General features: G+C 44.4%; 1 protein-coding gene across 1 annotated transcript in view; it reads left to right on the top strand.

Annotated features, from left to right (window-relative positions):
* Window positions 1-20,506, top strand: part of GRK5 (G protein-coupled receptor kinase 5) — a 240,768-nt gene that overhangs the window by 135,264 nt on the left and 84,998 nt on the right. Inside the window, exon 4 of the mRNA XM_084846082.1 lies at window positions 6,291-6,368. Coding sequence (XP_084702208.1) covers window positions 6,291-6,368 — 78 coding nt within the window. The remainder of the gene's footprint in view (window positions 1-6,290; window positions 6,369-20,506) is intronic.

The following is a 20,506-nucleotide window of genomic DNA, read 5'->3' as shown; positions in this document are numbered from 1 at the left end:
TTGTACTAAGGCAGTAGCTTCCAGAGGCAATAGGTTCTGGAAATGCTGATTTTTTTGGCCAGCGTGAGCCGAAATATTGGCCTTCACTGGCAAAACTCTTCTGCACATACTACCAGTTGCAAGGGTTTTTGTTTATTTAAACTGCCTCTAACTCTAAACTGCCTTTAAGTTCTCTGTGGTATTTGCAATTGAGTAAAGGGCTGAATCTAAGCCTGTTTAGCAATTTAGTCTGCTAGTAAGGACTTAGGTCTCCATAATTGCCACTAAGTTGCTGTTAACAGTTATTTGATACCCCAAAGTTCCCCACAAGCTGTGGGGGAGAACTGCTTCAAGTTTCAGGTCTGTCCCAACCAAAGTTGTCAATTCTCCCTTGGTAATCTAGACATGAAGTCTCTTTCACAAAAGCAGTCTAGGCAGGCACCTTCATAAAATGTGGGTGCAAAACTGACAAGACTGACATAAAATAATAACAGCTCATTATAGAGAAGAAGAAGAAATAGCATAAAAAGTAACAACATGAACGATTACTTAGGTAGATGGCTTTTTTTACTTAATGGGTTAAAGTGGAATTTACAAGCAGGACCCTACAAATGTACATATTCTGAAAGTCCAGTCTTCAGACCATTTCATGAAGTCCAAGGTGGCTCTGACCTTATGGATTCTAGGCTGCCTCCTAGGCTGAAAGAAGAGAGAGAGAGAGAGAGAGACCTTCTTTAAACCTAAAATGTCCCACCTTGATAAGAAGATAACATCTGTGCACCTCCAGGATTATAGGCCAATTAAAACTTGGCATGCAATGCATGACATCATTTGTCATGACATCATGAGCTGGGCAACCACCCCTCTAATAGGTAACAAACATATTAGCAGAACAACAACACAACAGATACCCAAAGATATCCATGTTGACCGTAAGAAAAATCACAATAAACAACTAGTGATCATGCATCCAGTTTATAAATTTTAAAAGGTTTTTAAAATAAACAACCAGATTTTCAGATGTGTAACGTTTCGGCATAAAATGCCAGTTTCCGTCACGGAACATGGTATTTTATGCCAAAACATTTCTCATTTGAACATCTGTTTAATGAGAAATATATTATAAAATTTAAAAACTGGATATGCAATTCCTGGGCAGATGTCGTGGTTTGGAGTGACGGGTCATATGCATCAGATCAGCGACGTATCAGAAAGAGAGAAAGAATCCAAACTCCATATTAGTGTAGTACCTTTATTACAGCAACCAAAAGATCACAAAAATGTGCCAGCATTTGAGCTCTCTTCATTTGAACATATAGATGCTATGACTCCACCATCAAGTCAGTTTTTTTCTTCCTCCCTATTCCCCTCCCTTTGCCAAAAAGCTACTTTTTGTAACAACTTGCCTGAGAGATCTGGAGATCTTGAAAGCACGCACATTTGGGGGGTGATTTTTGGTTGACCTAATAAAAGTATGACACCAATATTGATTTTGAAGCTTGTTAGTCTTTCCCTTAAGAATTTCAGGAAGGGTAGAATTTCTACCTGACATGTCTCTGAGGTAGTCTGACCAGTACCATCCAGTTGTTGTGTTGTGACAGACAAAGTCGTACACATGACCCTGACTGTTTTTCTGACTGCCAAAATTCAGCTTTGCTCTTTTAAAAATGAAAACCAGTAATGTCAAGCTGCCCAAATTTTAGCAATCACAGCCAATATAGGGCAGGATCATCACATTTGTGTCCAGCTGCAGAGCAGTGCAACAGGGTAATTTTAAAACCTGGACTTAATGGTCTTGCTGGTAGTCAAGTGAAATGGGTTTGCACTAATCTCCTGCACTGTGGAGTTCCCAAGCTACAGTCCACACATACACATTTCAAGACCCCAAGAACCAGAATATCAAACATGCCAAAGCATGATGCTCCTTGGATGGATGCAGGAGGGTAATGGCCTGTCTGTGTCTGAGAGAGAAAGATTGAACGTTTGTATGAAATATTTTTTTTAAATATCCTGGGGTGGCCATTTACACATTGACAGAAAGGAAGAAATGCATCCCCCCAAAAGAAGAAAAAAGAGCACAAAGATTTGTATTAAATTTGCATGTGCTAATGTATAGGTGTATATGCATATTTAGAAATAATGACTATAACTTAAATAGAGATTCAGTACATCTGGCAATAGTGAAGAAGACTGTGACCAGGTGACCTGCGTGCCTGCTGTGTCTGTTGTCCAGATGCTAAGTGTTGATGGGCAAATTCAAGGCCCCTCCACTCCCTTCTTAGCGTTCTTCATTTTTAAATTGGACTTGGACTGAACAGCCCTTCAGGTAGCAAACACCTTCAAATATAGGTCTGTCATCTGTAAAGTAGGACACATGGCCACCCTAGCAGAGTCTAACCTGGGCCACTTCCAAGCTCAGTAGGAATTCATGTGGAACTTTTAGCCATGGAGGGCTCGGGCATTCCGATTTGCTGTGTTGGTTCTACAGTCAGGGCCAGAAATATTGGAACAAGGATAACTGTTTCGGCAGTTGGCCTCTGTACACCACCACATTGAAGTTGAAAGGAGGGAAACACACCCAGATGGGAGTGAAGTCAAGACTTTCAGCTGTAATTCAAGGGGCCTGACAAAAGTGGGGCACTAACCATTCAGGAAGGACAGCCAGTGCAATACACACACACCCATCATTGGTGGCTCATAAGTAATGGAACAAACCAACATCATTTCAAACTGAAGGATTGCCTTTAATACCTGGATGAAAATCCTTTGCAGTCAATGACTGCCTGAAGTCTGGAACCCATGGACATGACCAAATGCTGAGCTTCCTCCCTCGAGATGCTTTGCCAGGCCTTTACTGCAGCTGCTCTCAGCTGCTGCTTGTTTGTGGGTCTTTCTGCCTTCAGTCTTGTCTTCAGTAAGTGAAAAGCATGCTCTATTGGGTGGAGATCAGGTGATTGACTTGGCCACTGAAGAACATCCCACTTCTTTGCCTTGAGAAACTCTTGAGTAGCTTTTGCTGTATGTTTTGGGTCATTATCCATCTGCAATATGAAGCGGCATCCTGTCAGTTTGGCAGCATTTGGCTGAATCTGAGCAGAAAGTATAGCCCTATACACTTCAGAATTCATCCTGCTGCTTTTATTAGCAGGCAGGTCATCCATAAACACCAGTGACCCGGTTCCATTGGCAGCCATACATGTCCATGCCATAACACTGCCTCCACCATGTTTGACAGATGATGTGGTATGCTTTGGATCATGAGCTGTTCCTTTCCTTCTCCATACTTTTCTCTTTCCATCATTCTGGCACAAGTTAATCTTGGTTTCATCAGTCCAAAGAATCTTATTCCAGAACTGGGCAGGCTTTTTTACGTATTTGATGGCAAAGGCTAATCTGGCCTCTCTGTTCTTGAGCATTACCAGTGGTTTGCAGCTTGTTGTGAAGCCTCTGTATTTACATTCATAAAGCCGTCTCTTGACTGTAGATGTTGACAATGACATGCCTACCTCCTCAAGAGCATTCTTGACCTGGCTAGATGTTGTGAAAGGGTTCCTCTTCACCATGAGCAGAATTTTGCGGTCATCCACTTTAGTTGTCTTTCGTGTTCTTCCAGGCCTTCTGCTTTTGCTGAGCTTGCCAGTTAATTCCTTCTTTTTCAGGATGTTCCACTGTTGTGTTGGCCACTTCCCATGTTTTTGCTATCTCTCTGATGGGTTTATTTTGTTTCCTCAGCCTAATAATGGCCTCCTTCACTTGCATGGACACCTCTTTGGACCTCATGTTGGGAGTTCCAGTGAACAGCTACCAAATGCAAATGTAACACTCAGAACCACCTCCAGGCCTTTTATCTGCTTGATTGTTCATGGGGTACCCAGAAAACAGGCCACATCTGGCCATGCAGCTGCTTGTCAGCCGTCCATTCCATTACTTATAAGCCTCCAATGATGTGTGTGTGTGTATGCCACTGGCTGCACTTCCTGAATGGTTAGTGCCCCACTTTTGCCAAGCCCCTTGAATTACAGCTGAATGTCCTGACTTCGCTCCCATCTGGGTGTGTTTCCTTTCAACTTCAATGTGGAGGTGTACACAGGCCAACTGCCAGAACAGTTATCCTTGTTCCAATATTTCTGACCCTGACTGTATGTGAACAGTGGCCCATTGTCCAGTGTGAGTGGTCAGCTTAATTCATGATGAATTGAATATGTTCTGGCTGAACCAAAGTTGATTATATGAAATGAACAGGAAGTAACTGCGCTCCTGGTTTGGTGTCCTTTTGTGCAGAGATGTCAAACTTGGGTAGTTTGAAGGGCCAATTTCTCATCTGCCAGATGTCATGTGCCATATCCATATCTTAACCAAAAATGTCAATAGCACCTGGATTTATATCAAAACTTTAAATTCTACTCAATTGGACATTAAAATTTGGGGGTGGGAGTAGGGGAAATTAGACAAATAATGCAGCAGCCTGTAGTTGTGCCTAGATTGTGAAACTTCCTGCCTTGGGAGGACCCACTTGGCCCCCTCTCTCCTTAATTTTCTCTGCATGCCTAATTGTTGTTGTTGTTGTTATTCCAGCACGCATTTGACCTGCTGGGTTGAGGATTCTTTTGTGGCTGCCCCTCTGGGTTTGTTTGGTGTGTTCTTTTAGATTGGTTAGACAGTTACCTGCTGCACCTGTCTCTGTTTGCACTGCTGTTTTATTTTTGTTGTTGATTGTTTAAAGTGTAAGTGTTACATTCTCCTGGATTTCATTCTTTTCAGGCTGTCATAGTTCACCCTGAGTGCTGCAAAGGCAGTGGAAGAGTGGAATATAAACCTTATGGACGTTAGTTAGTTAGTTAGTTAGTTAGTTAGTTAGTTAGTTAGTTATAACATTTCTGTCCTGCCCTATATCATTAAGATCTCGGGGCGGCATACAGATAAAATCAATTTAAAAAGTATAAAACAATACATGATTTAAAGAGCCAAAAACTTATTAAGCTATTAAACAAGCTAAAACCAGTTAAAATCTAAAACAATAAAACAGTTAGGGGAATGCATTTAGCCCTCAAAGGCTTTGAGAAAAAGCCATGTTTTTACTTGGCACTGAAATGAGACCAATGTCTGTGCCAATCGGGCCACCAAGGGGAGGGCATTCCACAACCAGGGTGCCACAGCAGAGAAGGCTCTCTCCCACGTCCCACCATAGTGTCTGTCTCGTACCGGTGGGACGCAGAGGAGAGTCCCTCCAAGAGATCTCAGTTCTCGGGCAGGCATATATATGCAGGTTTGCACTTGGCCAAACCTGTGAGAAACCTATGCATGCTGCCTTGAATGCTATGAAAGACAAGAGATATAAAAGAGATGGATGGATGGATGGATGGATGGATGGATGGATGCCAGCCATCGAAAGGAGGTTGTGAGTAGGGATGGGTAAAGCAGCATGCTGCTCATGCCTATAACAAATCGGGCCCATATTGTCAGCGCAATCACACAGTAACCTCCCCCCCCCCCTTTGAGACTCAAATGGAATGTCAAAGAGACTAGATTCTCCCTCCAGCAGCCTGCCAATCCTGCTTTCAAATGTACCTCAAGCCAGGCTGAGAGGTGCAGAGGGCTGACATGCCCTTGAAGGGTGAGGTCATGAGGTGCCTTTGAAGGCAGGGTTGTCAGCAGCCAGCCAGCCACCTATTCCCAGCTAGAAGACTGCCTTTATACCGAATCTGATCATTGGCCCATCTAGTATGCTGTTATCTGCTCTGCTTGGTGGTGGCTCAGCAGGGTCTCAGGCAAAGTTCCCCTTTTTTACTGGGTGAATCCGGGATTCTGAGACCTTCTGTATTAAAAAAGCATGTGCTCAACCATTGAGCTGTGCTGCCCCGCCATGACTGTAGCAGCACCAGGCAGAGGAGTGTCAGTGATCGTATGAGATTTCAGTGTATTTATTTTCAGGTGGACTCTGCCACCTCCCAACCGTGCTGTTTTTCTGGCCTGGCATATGGGCTACAGGGGATCAATATTTGTGCTGTGTGGTTTGTGAGGGAAATATCTGTGACCACCGAAAAGAGAAAATGAGTGACGCATGTACCCACGCATACCCAGGGCTTCTGCACGGATTCATTATTACAAAGATGTGAACTTGTTTAGGGTCAGATGGTCTCAAAGTTAAATGTTTGGTTTTTGATGTGATGAGCTGCAGCATATGAATGAAACTCCAACAGAAGTCTGCAGATGGTTCTCCAGATTCTTAAGAGTGTAACGATCTGCTCTGTACATTTCCAGAATGAAACTCTAAAGCATTACTGTTGATCATTTCTCTTTTTCTTTTCCAGGCAGAATATGAAGTTACTCCAGATGAAAAACTGGGAGAGAAAGGCAAAGAAATTGTGATGAAATACCTCATCCCAGAGGTAAGTCACACCTGGAAAAGGTAGTAAGAAAGAAATGCATCAGGAAAGTTGCAAGCCCTGTCTTGGTGACCTAGTCTAGCAGCTATTGCTAAAATAACCTGCAGGGAGCAATGTCATGAGCTGATCTGTAAGTTCAGGAAAATTGCATGGGAAACTGTCCTGGGACTATATCACTTCAAATAGAATCCAGTGTCCAAAGACACATTGCCTGCCACACACACAGTGAACGCTTCCCGTCCAGCATGCTGGGGAGGAGAATTCTAACCTGGTGTTCTCCCTGAGATGCCAGCTCTCTACATGCAGGGGTTCTTGATACACCACCAGTTGTCTATCCCTGCTCTGAAACATGGCTGTATATTTTTTTTTTAAAAAAGGATACTGTTTACTCAGAGTTCTGCTGAGTCCCGTATATTCTGTACTATAGGCACATTCTCAAATCCAGACACTTAATAGCTTTAAATCATTGACCTGACCGCTATAGTGCCTTTAATGTCCAGCCTAACTCCACAGAGAGTGTATTTGCATATGAACAACTGGGCTTGTTTCTTTCTTGGTGGTACTCCACACTATCAAAGAGGAGATGGAAACCCCCCAAATGGTTTAATGGTTTAGTAAACCCCATTGTTTACTACAAGGTTCCAATGCATTTCAAGCACAAGGCTCTTCTTCATGAGAGTATTTACTGACACAAACAAGCCCTATCATCTAGGCCTGGGGTTGGCAACATGATGCCCGTGGGCACCAATGCACCCCCAAACACCTTCCTTGGTGCCCACCGAGACACCTAACTCCTTCCCATTTTTATTTTAAAATATTTGTATAGTTTCTCATTGGCAGCTGAGATTGTTTCAAAGCAAAGGGAGAGACTCTAGCTGCTGCCATCTTAATTTCCCATGAATGCCTCTAGGCAGGTTACTTGTCCTTTGTGACTAGCCATGCCCACTTGTGGCAGCCACTTTATGGTTGTGCCCAGGACAGTTGCTCACATTTCCAAAGATGCCCACGGGCCCAAAAGGTTGCTCACCTCTGCTTAAGGCACATGGATTCTGGTAAGTGTAGAGAGTGTTTTGTGCTCCAAATATGTATAGACCTAATAAATATGGGCTTGCACAATTTAGCATTTTTCCTCATCTCTTTTGGTGTTTTAATCTATTGGTGCAATTGGCTTACATTGCTCTACTCCCCACTATGATCCCAGTTGTACTCTGCGCTGTGCACACTGGAAAATGTTAAACTTATTTCTTAAAGATACCATGCCCATGAAAAGCAGACTGTTGTTGTTGTTCAGTCGTTCAGTCGTGTCCGACTCTTCGTGACCCCATGGACCATAGCACGCCAGGCCTTCCTGTCCTGCGCTCTCTCCCGGAGTGTGCTCAAGTTCATATTCATTGCATCGGTGATGCTATCTAGCCATCTCATCCTCTGCCATCCCCTTCTCCTTTTGCCTTCAGTCTTTCCCAGCATCAGGGTCTTTTCCAGAGAGTTTTCTCTTCGCATTAGGTGGCCAAAATATTTGAGCTTCAGCTTCAGCATCTGTCCTTCCAATGAGCACTCAGGGTTGATTTCCCTTAGGATGGACTGATTTGACCTCCTTGCAGTCCAGGGCACTCGCAAGAGTCTTCTCCAGCACCACAGTTCGAAAGCATCAATTCTCCGGCGCTCAGCTTTCCCTATAGTCCAGCTCTCACAGCCATACGTTACTACTGGGAAAACCATAGCTTTGATTAGACGGACCTTTGTCAGCAAGGTGATGTCTCTGCTTCTTACTATGCTGTCTAGGTTTGCCATAGCTTTCCTCCCAAGGAGCAAGCGTCTTTTAATTTCATGGCTACAGTCACCGTCTGTGGTGATCTTGGAGCCCAAGAAAGTAAAATCTGTCACTGCTTCCATTTCTTCCCCTTCTATGTGCCAGGAAGTGATGGGGCCAGATGCCATGATCGTAGTTGTTTTAATGTTGAGTTTCAAACCAGCTTTTGCACTCTTCTCTTTCACCCTCAACAAGAGGCTCTTTAGATCCTCTTCGCTTTCTGCCATTAGGGTGGTATCGTCTGCATATCGGAGGTTGTTGATAATTCTCCCGGCAATCTTAATTCTGACCTGTGATTCATCCAACCCGGCGTTTCTCATGATGTACTCTGCATATAAGTTAAATAAGCAGGGTGACAATATGCAGCCTTGTCATACTCCTTTCCCAATTTTGAACCACTCAGTTGTTCCACGCCTGGTTCTTACTGTTGCTTCTTGAACCTCATACAGGTTTCTCAGGAGACAGGTAAGGTGGTCTGGTACTCCCATCACTTTAAGAATTTGCCACAGTTTGTTGTGATCCACACAATCAAAGGCTTTAGCGTAGTCAATGAAGCAGAAATAGACGTTTTTCTGGAATTCTCTTGCTTTCTCCATGATCCAGCGAACGTTGGCGATTTGATCTCTAGTTCCTTTGCCTCTTCGAAACCCAGCTTGTACTTCCGGTAGCTCTTGGTTCGCATACTGCTGAAGCCTAGCTTGTAGGATTTTGAGCATCACCTTGCTGGCATGTGAAATGAGCGCAATTGTGCGGTAGTTTGAACACACTTTGGCGTTGCCCTTCTTTGGAATTGGAATGTAAACTGACCTTTTCCAGTCTTGTGGCCACTGTTGAGTGTTCCAGATTTGTTGGCATATTGAATGCAGCACTTTAACAGCATCATCTTTTAGGATTTTAAATAGCTCAGCTGGAATACTGTCATCTCTGCTAGCTTTGTTGTTAGTAATGCTTCCTAAGGCCCACTTGACTTCACTCTCGAGGATGTCTGGCTCAAGTTCAGTGACCGCACTATCTTTATTTATTTATTTATTTATTTATTAAATTTATTAATTGCCCATCTGACTGGTCACCCAGCCACTCTGGGCGATGTACAACCCCCATAAAACAATTTAAAACAATAAAATTTTACCATAATTTTTTTTTTTTAAATACCCTAACCCACCCCAAATGCCTGCCTGAACAACCACATTTTTAATGCACGACGGAAGCTCATTAAAGAGGGGGCATGACGGAGTTCCCTAGGGAGGGAGTTCCACAGAGTGTGGGCCACCACAGAGAAGGCCCTCTCCCTTGTCCCCACCAGTCTAGCTGTCCTGGCTGATGGGACAGAGAGAAGGCCATCTGAGGCTGATCTTGTTAAGCGGCCTGTCTGGTGTTGCTGGAGGTGCTCCTTAAGATAGGCTGGGCTGGAACCATATAGGGTTTTAAAGGTCAAAACCAACACCTTGAATTTGGCCCAGAAAACATCTGGTAACCAGTGCAACTCCTTCAGCACTGGAGTGATGTGATCTCGCCGGCGGCTGCCTTTAATCAGGCGAGCCGCCGCATTCTGTACCAGCTGCAGCTTCCGAACCGTCTTCAAGGGTAACCCCACGTAGAGCGCATTACAGTAGTCTAAATGAGAGGAGACCAGGGCATGTACTACCGATGGGAGCAGATGGTCGGGAAGGAAGGGGCGCAGCCGCCGTATCAGATGGAGTTGATACAGCGCTGTCCGGCTCACAGCTGACACCTGAGCCTCCATGGACAGCTGGGAGTCCAAAATGACCCCCAGGCTGCGGACCTGGTCTTTCAAGGGTAGCCGTACCCCATTCAACACCAGGTCAACATCCCCCAGCCTCCTCTTGTCTCCCACCAAAAGTACCTCGGTCTTGTCAGGGTTCAGCTTCAGCTTATTCCTCCCCATCCAGCCACTCACCGTCTCCAGACATTTGGACAGGGATTCTACGGCCAACCTTGGTGAAGATTTGAATGAGAGGTAGAGCTGCGTGTCATCCGCATATTGATGACACTGCACCCCAAACCTCCTGATGATAGCCCCCAGTGGCTTCACATAGATGTTAAATAGCATCGGGGAGAGGATGGAACCCTGTGGCACCCCACAAGTAAGTGGCCACGGGTCCGAAACCTCCTCTCCCAGTGTTACCCTCTGGTACCTGCCGGAGAGGAAGGACCGGAACCACCGCAATACAGTGTCTCCAATGCCCATCCCCTCCAGGCAGTCCAGGAGGATACCGTGGTCAACGGTATCAAAAGCCGCTGAGAGGTCGAGGAGAACAAGGAAGGAGCATTCACCCCTATCCAGAGCCCTCCTCATATCATCCACCAAGGCGACCAAGGCCGTTTCTGTCCCATGCCCAGGCCTGAAGCCCGACTGAAATGGGTCTAGATAATCAGTTTCTTCCAAGTGTGCCTTCAACTGCACCGCCACCACCCGCTCAATCACCTTGCCCAAAAATGGCAGATTTGAGACTGGGCGAAAGTTGTTCAGAACTTGAGGATCCAAGGAGGGCTTCTTTAAGAGTGGTCTTATAACTGCCTCCTTGAGGGCTGTTGGCATCACTCCCTCCTCAAGGGAGGTGTTCACCACCGCCCTGATCCCTTCACCCAGTCTCTCTCTGCAGCTCATAATGAGCCAAGATGGGCAAGGATCAAGTAAGCAGGTGGTCGGCCTTACAGATGAAAGCACCTTGTCCACTTCATCAGGAGGAAGAAGCTGGAACCGATCCCACAAAACCGGTTTGCCACAGGCCGCCTCTTGCTCACTAACTGTATCCACAGTGTGCAGAGTAACACACCTAATCTGATCAATTTTATCTGCAAAGTGCCTTGCCAAAGCCTCACAGAAGGCCTTAGAATGCTCCAGTGGTTCCGGAGCCACAGGACCGACCAGGCTCCGGACCACTTGGAACAGCCTCCTGGGGCAGCACTCTGCAGACGCGATGGAGGCAGCATAATATTCCTTTTTTGCTGCCTTCACCGCCACGTGATAGGCTGAAGATATAGCCCTAGCCCGTGTCTGATCGTCTTTGGAGCGAGACTTCCGCCACCGGTGCTCTAGCCGTCTCACCTCCTGTTTCAGAGCTCGTAACTATCATGGCTATCAGGGACATTCAGATCTTTCCTGTATAGTTCTTCTGTGTATTCTTGCCACCTCTTCTTAATCTCATCTGCTTCTGTTAGGTCCCTGCCTTCTTTGTCCTTTATCATGCCCGTCTTTGCACAAAACATTCCCTTGAGATCTCCGATTTTCTTGAAGAGATCTCTAGTCTTTCCCATTCTGTTGTTTTCCTCGATTTCTTTGCATTGTTCATTTAAGAAGGCCTTCTTGTCTCTCCTTGCTATTCTCTGGAACTCTGCATTCAGTTGGATATATCTTCCCCTTTCTCCCTTGCTTTTCGCTTCCCTTCTTTCTTCAGCTACTTGTAAAGCCTCATCAGACAGCCACTTGGCTTTCTTGCATTTCTTTTTCTTTGGGATGGATTTCGTTGCTGCCTCCTGAACAATGTTACGGACCTCCGTCCATAGTTCCTCAGGCACTCTGTCTATCAGGTCTAATCCCTTAAATCTGTTCCTCACCTCCACTGTATATTCATAAGGGATATGATTTAGGTCATACCTGAATGGTTTAGTGGTTTTCCCTACGTTCTTCAATTTAAGACGAAATTTTGCAACAAGAAGCTCATGATCTGAGCCACAGTCAGCTCCAGGTCTTGTTTTGACTGACTGTATAGAGCTCTCCATCTTTGGCTGCAAAGGACATAATCAATCTGATTTCAATATTGACCATCTGGTGATGTCCATGTGTAGAGTTGTCTCTTGTGCTGCTGGAAAAGAGTGTTTGCTATGATTCTCTTGGCAAAACTCTATTAGCTTTTGTCCTGCTTCATTTTGTACACCAAGGCCATGCCTGCCTGTTATCCCGGTGATTTCTTGACTTCCTACTTTAGCATTCCAATCCCCTGTGATGAAGAGGACATCTTTTTTTGGTGTTAGTTCTAGAAGGTGTTGTAGGTCTTCATAGAACCGATCAACCTCAGCTTCTGTGGCCTCAGTGGTTGGGGCATAGACCTGAATTACTGTGATGTTGAATGGTTTGCCTTGGATTCGTACTGAGATCATTCTATCATTTTTAAGATTGTACCCCAGTACTGCTTTTCCCACCCTTTTGTTGACTATGAGTGCTACTCCATTTCTTCTAAGGATTCTTGCCCACAGTAGTAGATATGATGGTCACCTGAATTAAATTCGCCCATGCCTGTCCATTTTAGTTCGCTGATTCCCAAGATGTCGATGTTCAAAAGCAGACACATAGCAAGAAATAACCTCATTTCTGCACTTGTGAATATGCCCTGCAAGACAGATATTAAAATGAGGGAGGAGCTGGACATTCAGTCTTCTCTTTAAAGAAGAGCATTTCCTACATTAGAACTGTCTCCTTGTGTATCAAGATAAGGATCATATTGAGCATCACGGTTGCCTCCCATTGAGGCAAAGCCCTCCTGATTAGCAGCTGCCGATTACTTCTGACAGTTACCATCCCTGAAGCGATTTCGAATTACTCTTATGGTCAGGATGAAATGTAGCCCAAATCCTCCCTTTCTATTCAGCAGTCACCAATTTTCCTTTCACTTTGGATTAAGGGTCATTACACTTGTGTTGGCTCAAATACTTAGAATTGTTTGTAGGGAATATGACACCATTTGTTAGCCTCTGCTTAGTTCCTTGCTACTTGCATAGGGGCACATCTGTTAAGGTATATCCACTAGATGGCATTCCTTGTGGAATACAAAATCTCATTGATTTGGTTAGACTGCAGCCGGATGGGGTCAACATTATCTTGGCTTTTTCATCTGTTCACTCTTAGCCTCAGTGCAGGAATCTCTGCCCTTAAGCAAGAAGTGCTGAGTTTTAAGTACATTGATTATCCTAGGTTTTCACAAGAAGTAACCATGTCCCATGATCATTCCTTAGATTATTTTTCAGCAGAAACATGTTTGACCCTGAGAACAATGTGTTACCTTTTTTTAAAAGTGTCCCATTTAAAATATAAATGATACAATATGTTTTGGCAGAGGAAAAGGCAGATTTTTTGCTTTGTTTTGTTTAGTAAACAGTTTTCCTACCATAAATTTTTCATTGGTTTACGTTTTTTCTCAGGGAGCTCTTTGGAACCTGTTTTCACTTATTTAGTCTGGTTAATGTCAAATGCATGGGGATGCGATGCCACTACTAGGAATTGCTGCAACCAATTCATTATGGGCACTAAAGCTGAGACCCAATCCGGTTTTGTTTTACCAAGGTGGTATTCTGCTTTATGGCAGAAGCTGTTAACTAATGAGGGATACAGACTGAATGCAAGGCTTACTGTTTGGCAAGGAGAAATGGGCTCATTTTTCTTCCACCACTTTCCTGATGCCCTAGCACTTAGCTTGATTTCTCTTGAACTTTGGAAATTATCTTGGAGGTAATAAAAGCTGATAGACACACTAAGTAGCACTGGCAAATCCTGTGTATTCTTCTCTTATGTATCACCAAATGTTAAACGTTGCCTTTTTTATAAAACAGATTTTAATGTTCTCAGTGTTTATTATAGTAGAAACCCCATTTTTTACCTTTGTTTTTTAAAGCTCCTAATAAACATTAGAAGTTCCAGTGCATCATCTTTGTACTCCCCCCACTCCCATTTTAGTGCAATCCTATATATATACATAAAGAATGTCAGTCTAATGCAGTGTGCTGGATTTAAATCCTGCTCCAGTTTAGCCTTCACGAGCTTAGCTGTGTGTTCTGCTGCTGTGAAAAGATAAATACTGTTTCTATGGACTTTTCCACAAGGGATGTTAAGCAACATATTTCAGTTTTCCCTATTGTAACAGGGAAACAACAACTCTGAATGGTACCTTAGCAAACTTGGGGAGACGTTTGTATTTGATTTTTCAACATATTTTGGGGAGTTCACAGCAGAATACAAGTTAATCTCACATAAATCAAATGTTGTTCATGTACCCACACCCCGTACACTTGGCATAAAGTAAAGAAACTGTACTTCTGCAACAGACAGACTGTATTACCCAAATATCAAAACTTCTGGAAAACTGCACCCAGTAATTTAGAGAAGTCAAGTAAGTGCTCTCAGACGTGTCTAGATATTCACGTCAATATAAAAGTCTCGGTATTGAAAAATTATCTGTTCCAGCTGCACAGGCTATTTGAACTGCTATGTTAGGTCAACTACTGCTACAAAGAACCACTGGTTCAAATAATCATGACTCTTGACTAAAAAACAAAATGAACACCTTGGATTGGCCTAAGAAGTAGATTGAAAGCTAACACCAATGGCCCCAAAACATATTTTTATATATTTTCTACACCTAAAGTAATCCAGGAAATCAGAAGACTCTGTAAATCACAGTGCCTTTTGAAGTAATCTTAAAGGACCCCCCATTGCCTCCCCAAAATGGGTAAAAAAGAGAAATAAACAAATTTTGGTGGCAAGCCAGTATGGAGGTTTACAAAAGACACATTTAACTTGTTTTCAAGCGAAATTTGTCCTTAGTAATCCCCTGTAGCAGCTATGGAGGCTTACTAAGGACAACTGTAGCTTGAAAACGAGCAAATTTTTATTTTTTATTCTTTCGGGTCACCCCATCCCATCCTTGCTTTAAGGCAATAGTTCAGAAATTAAAAAAACAATTTAGACATCACAGGAATTTTAACGAAGTGGGATACAAACTTCCAAGTTCGTGAAATGCATTGTCAGAATGTTAATGTTGTAAAATTTCATGGATGCAAATTGAGGTTTGATTTATGGCATCATTATCTTTAATTCAGGTCCAGTGTGATATATTTTCATAATGGAGGAATACATGAGTAAACATTTATTCCAGAACTAAAAATATAGGTATTCTGCATGAAAGATTTGTTATCTGGATGCTAGGTTTTATAGCAGAGGTGGGGAACCTGTGGCCCTCCAGATGTTAGACTACAATTCCCATCAGCCCTAGTCAGCATAGCCAAAGGTGAGGGATGCTGGGAGTTGCAGCCCAACAACATTTGGAGGGCCACAGTTTCCCAGCACTGTTTTATAGCAATATCAATACTGAGTTGTCCTTATGGGTGTTCCTTCATGAAATAAACAAAACAACGAGATTGGTTTGTGCAGATCACAAACACATTAAATTCACAGATAATCTGAACCATCTGTGTTGGAAATATATGGAAATATGTATAGGTCTATATGTAGTTCAGACTGTATTGCTTTGAAGAGATAATTTCCTACTACATTGTGTAATGATCTGGGCATATATGGACAGAAATCCTGTGATAATTTCTGACTTGACCATCATGGTTATTGTATGTGCACCAAACCATTATATCCTTCTGCCCTCCATTACCCTCACAGAAAAAATGATACATACTCATGTGAGCCTATTTTCTGCATGGCTTCCAGAGAGCAGGGGAGGTGGGTGGATCCGATTTTGGTGGGGGGGGAGATAGTTACAACCAGCCAGAAGTCTAAAGGAGCTATCCAAGGTGCTCAACCCATTTGGGGATAGGGTCCAACACCTTGAATAGCTCCTTTAAACTTCTGGCTGGTTGTAACTAAAAAGCCAGAACAGACTCTCCACCCCACCAGAATTGGATCCACCAGCCTCCCCTGCCAGATAGTTTTTAAAGTTATTCTTTGTGCGAGTGTCACTTTTGTGGTTGCATTGTTCCATTCTTTTAAACTAACTTGTAGGAGGACAGAAAACAAACTCTCTCCCACATAATAGGTTGGAACTTTTATAGCATAAACCGATGCATATCTACTCAGAAGTAAGTCCCATTGAGTTCACTGGGGCTTACTTCAAGGTAGGTGGGTTTACGATTGCAGCCTCAGTTGTCTTGACATTACTGTGACATGAATGACTCTGTAAAAAAAAAAAAGTTGTAGAGCAAAGTTGGGAAAAGATGAACAAGATAAAAGCAGATGTGTAGCAGGTATTGGGGGTGGGGTGGAGAGGCCATGTTTGGACCATCATATCTCAGCTTAATAAGGCAAACTTCAAAACATTGTTTACTATCCTTGCTCGTTTCAAAGCTAGTAACTATAGTTTTCTATAGTTAGACAAAATGGGAAACTATTGTTAATTATAGACTTCATGGTTTGATTCATCATGGCACAAAGTGAGGAGGGAAGGAACTGCACATGTGGGCAAAAGGCAGTGATACAGCTAGGTAATTTTGGACTCTGGACTTAATGGACTTTCCCCCCACTCAAGATGGTAATGTGTATTGCTTCAAACGGCAATAACTTCAAAATGTGGTATGTCTGCTATGCTGCATTTGCCACCACCCTTCCCCAATTTAATAAGTGGTGCCCTACAGTTCTGCCCCAAAGTCCTGCCCTGACAGGAGCACTGCTGGCAAAAGGCTCATTTATATCCCAGTTTATTAAGCCAAGATAGGATCATCCAAACAGGACCAGAGAGAGGCTACTAGAAAGCAGTGTCGTAACCTGCAGTGTTGACCTGTTCAGTAAGCTTGGCTTGAATACGGATTAGTAAGGTGGATGACATTGCAGATTCAAGATAGAAAATGTCACAAGCACCCTTTTCCTGCTTTTGTGTTCTCATCACTTCAGCGAATGCTCTTTTGCTTTCAGATTTAGCTTCCAGTGTGGAATCAAATCTTAGAGAAAGATATGTCTGAAACGATTAGAGCTAAAATTGCCCCACCATCATTTTTCCTTCTACCTTACGTTTCCTCCTTGGTCAGGAGGAATGCCGCTATTAGGCCCTCTTTTAAATTCTGTGCTGCCTCTGTATGCCATTTTTCTCCTTCATTGTCTGGGTGAGAGTCACCATCCCTGTTTCAGCTAAATCATTAGCTCATTATCTTCCCTCTCCAAGCATAACTGCTTGAGATCCTTTTGTCTGAAAGATACTATACAAAAACAAATTGATTGGAAATTGCTGTTAAGACACTCTCTATGTGCCATTAGGGCTTATATTCGGACTCCGCTGGGTACTAAAAATGTCGCTGAATGGAAGGGCACTGTTATTGCCATTAATATACTTTGCAGATTCTGAAGAATAACAACTGCAGCAGCTTTATGATCTGAATTCCTGTTTGTTATCCTTCTCTTCAGGAAATGCATGTAATAATGGGAATGTTTGCAGGAGGTGAACAGGACAAGGGTATCACTGGAATCTACCTAGAAGAAGAACAGCGAGAGAGAGCAATGTGCAATTTCTTCAGTAAAGTTGTTCCCTTTGTTATTCAAAACAATGATAGGGTCAGGATGGAAGGAAGGACCTACTCTTAGGAAATTGCCTGAGACTTCAGACTGGTACCGCAGCTGAGGAGTGCATGAATGTTTTGTTTCACTGTTGGTTTCTAGAGAGATGGAAGAGAGAATTTTACAGCCTTGTTATCTAAACAGTCACCTTTCTTTGGTGTTGCTAATCCACGTAAATGTGCAGGAATATACTGCTGGTATATCAGTGGTAATCATTATGATCAGGCAAGAAGAGTTAATTTCAGCAATGGTTTTATCTTTGAGGAGGGTGAACCCAGAGTTTTGTGGGTCCTCTGCAAGCCACTCAACCTGCGGCCCACCTGGCACATGGCTTACGTGGCTCCCAGACAGTACCATAGTGGCAAATTCAGAAGCGTAGGGTCCCTTCGCGACAGTCACAGCCACACCCCTCACAGCCATGCCCCTCACAGCCACACCCCTTCTAAGATTGTACAACCTTGTAAGATGTACCGCCTTCAACTGGGATCCAAAAACAGTGCAGCTGAGCGTTAAGGCAGGGGTATTTCAATTGGACGGCTGAGAAAAAAATGCAGGGCTTTAATCTTTTTCACTCACTCACTCACACACAAACATTTTAGGTTTTCAAAATATGATACTCTCTGGAAGCTTCAACCCCTCAACTCAGCCCTCCTGGACTCTCATTTAAACAGCCCCCTTGCACCTCCCTTAGTGCCCCAACATTACCCATTAGCCTTTCCTAAGCTCTTTCATTATGGGGATCTCTACACCTCAAGTTTACTGCGCGTTCAGGGTTGCTGACTCACTGAATTGTGCGGGTTACAGAACGTCATTGTTGTCCAGTCATTATTCCACTGTTTCCTCCCACCTATCCCGTGTTTTCCTCAAATGGAAAAAATGGGGTATTTTTTCCAGCCCACGGAACAGGAGCGGCATGACCTCCACGTGAAATTCTCCCAAAGTGGAAGAAACCGCTCTGTCTGCCTGCTGTGGGCATTTGTTTTGGGGGGTGTAGTCACGATGAGGAAGGAAGGCGCGAGGGCAAGAATCGCCTGCCGATTGCATCTCCTGCCTCTGCATTTCTCAGTTGGAATGCAATGAAGGGAGACACATCTGATCCCCCACCCCACCAAGATTAGGAGCAACGTCCTCTGTTTTTTCAGAGCACCCTATTAAGTTCAATGGGGCTTACTCAAGGGTTGCAGACTTACAGGGTGATCTTATGTCTATTCAGAAGTAAGTACCATTGAGTTTGGTGAGGCTTACTCCCAAGTAAGTGCCCAGTATTGGGGTCGAGAGAAAACAATTAAGCTACAAAAACAAGACACCCCCCCCCTTTGCACACATGCCAGGGAGGGAGGGAGGCGCTCCCTCAGTTCAAAACACGTGGCTGCCGTATAAAGAAGCCTTTCCTTATCCCGCAAAGAAACCAAAAGCAGGAGGGGGAAAGGTGGGGGGAAGGGAGCATGTGTAAAGGCAGTCAGTTGTGATCCTGCCTTTAAAACGGAAGCAGAAAGCCCCATTTTAAATGCAGGATTTTAGGCTGGTGTAGAGATGCCCTATCTCTCTCCCATCCTGCAACACAAACGTCCACAACCCCAGCTGGATTGAAACACACACACCCCTGCCTTCTTTCTCCTCTCCCCCTAACTGATTTTTTCCTGTTTCCCTTCCGTCCACCAAGGTTTGTTTGCCAGCCTTGTACCAAAAAGTGTAGCTGACAGAGCAGGTTGCATTGGACAATTCTGCTTACTGTAGAAATTAATTAACAGTGCAATCTAATGGGTCGTTATTTCGAATTAAATTTACAGAGATCTTGGGAAGGCAGCTAAGGCTGCTGTCCTATGCACACTTACCTGGGAGGAAGCCCAACTGGCAATTGAACATAGTGGGACTGACTTCTGAGTAAACATGCATAGGATTGTGTGATAAATCCTAAAAACTGGCACAAACAGGCCACCTGCCGTGCCCCATAAGTAAATAATGGTGGCAGCACCACCACCCCTCCTGCTGCTGCCGTGGCCAGCAGCCCTGAATGGGTGGCTGGTGTTGCAGGAGACGAGGGCAGCACTGGGCGGGCAGGCACGGAGCAGGGCAGGGATGGGTGGAGAAGCCAAGAGCTGAGGAGGAGAAGAGGGGGAGAGAGGAGGCTGCAGAGTTCCCTCAGGCTCTCTCCTTTGCTCCCTCACTCTCTTTGGCCAGCAGCCAAGAGGTAGCCACCTGCACTCCCTCGGCTCCCTCCTTCTTCCCCAGCAGACTGCGACCGGGCTGGGGGCTGGCTTCAAAAAAAGTGCCGGAGCGATGCCCCGGCACGACCCGCCACCACTACACCGCTGCTTCCCAATCACTCCATGCATTGTTGCTTCTGACTGTAGAAGCCTCCTGAATGGGTTTGAAATGGCACCGTAAACCTCCTTGATGTATATTAAGAGGTGGCATGCAAACTGTGCATGTTCTCTTCATGGTCAGTGTCAGCTCCAGATTTTTGTGGGCCTTTGGGTGAGACACCCTCAGTGGGCCCCCTCCCTCAGTGAGTCTACCACCTCACCACCGTTGTCCCCAGCTGGTATAGTTGCTCCTCCTCTTTCTAATCGTTGCTACCACTTGCTTTCTTGACAGGCAGAGAGTCAGGGAGCAAGCAGGCAGGGGCGTCTGTTTCTCTCACCACCACCATTCTCTGGGCCAGAGCAAGAGGCAGGTGAACAAGCTGGTTGCAATGGTGAAGAGAAAGGACAACTCCCGGGGGCTGTTTTCAGTGGGCCCCTGCTGGGGTGTGGGCCCTTGGCAGGTGCCTGAGCATGCTGGCCCTTGACGCTAGCCCAGCTCACAGTGAATGAATCAGAAGGTTGCTTAGCTATGATTGGGGAACCAATGACCACCACAACTAGGGTTTATGTTCCAGCTGTGCTAAAGGCACCTCTGATGTCGGCGCAAATTGATCCATTCTGCTTTCCATTTGGTGGCAAGATAATCATATTATTCTTATTCACAGGTGATTGTAATTTTGTATTATGCTGCTCAATTTCTAAAGAATGTTTATCGTGTCCTGTCCGAGGGTTTACTAGT

The sequence above is a fragment of the Heloderma suspectum genome, chromosome 3 (genome assembly GCF_057233095.1).
Source record: "Heloderma suspectum isolate Gila_16-S chromosome 3, 16-S_ref, whole genome shotgun sequence".
Classification (NCBI taxonomy): Eukaryota; Metazoa; Chordata; class Lepidosauria; order Squamata; family Helodermatidae; genus Heloderma; species Heloderma suspectum.
This window is presented reverse-complemented; position numbering and strand designations above follow the sequence as displayed.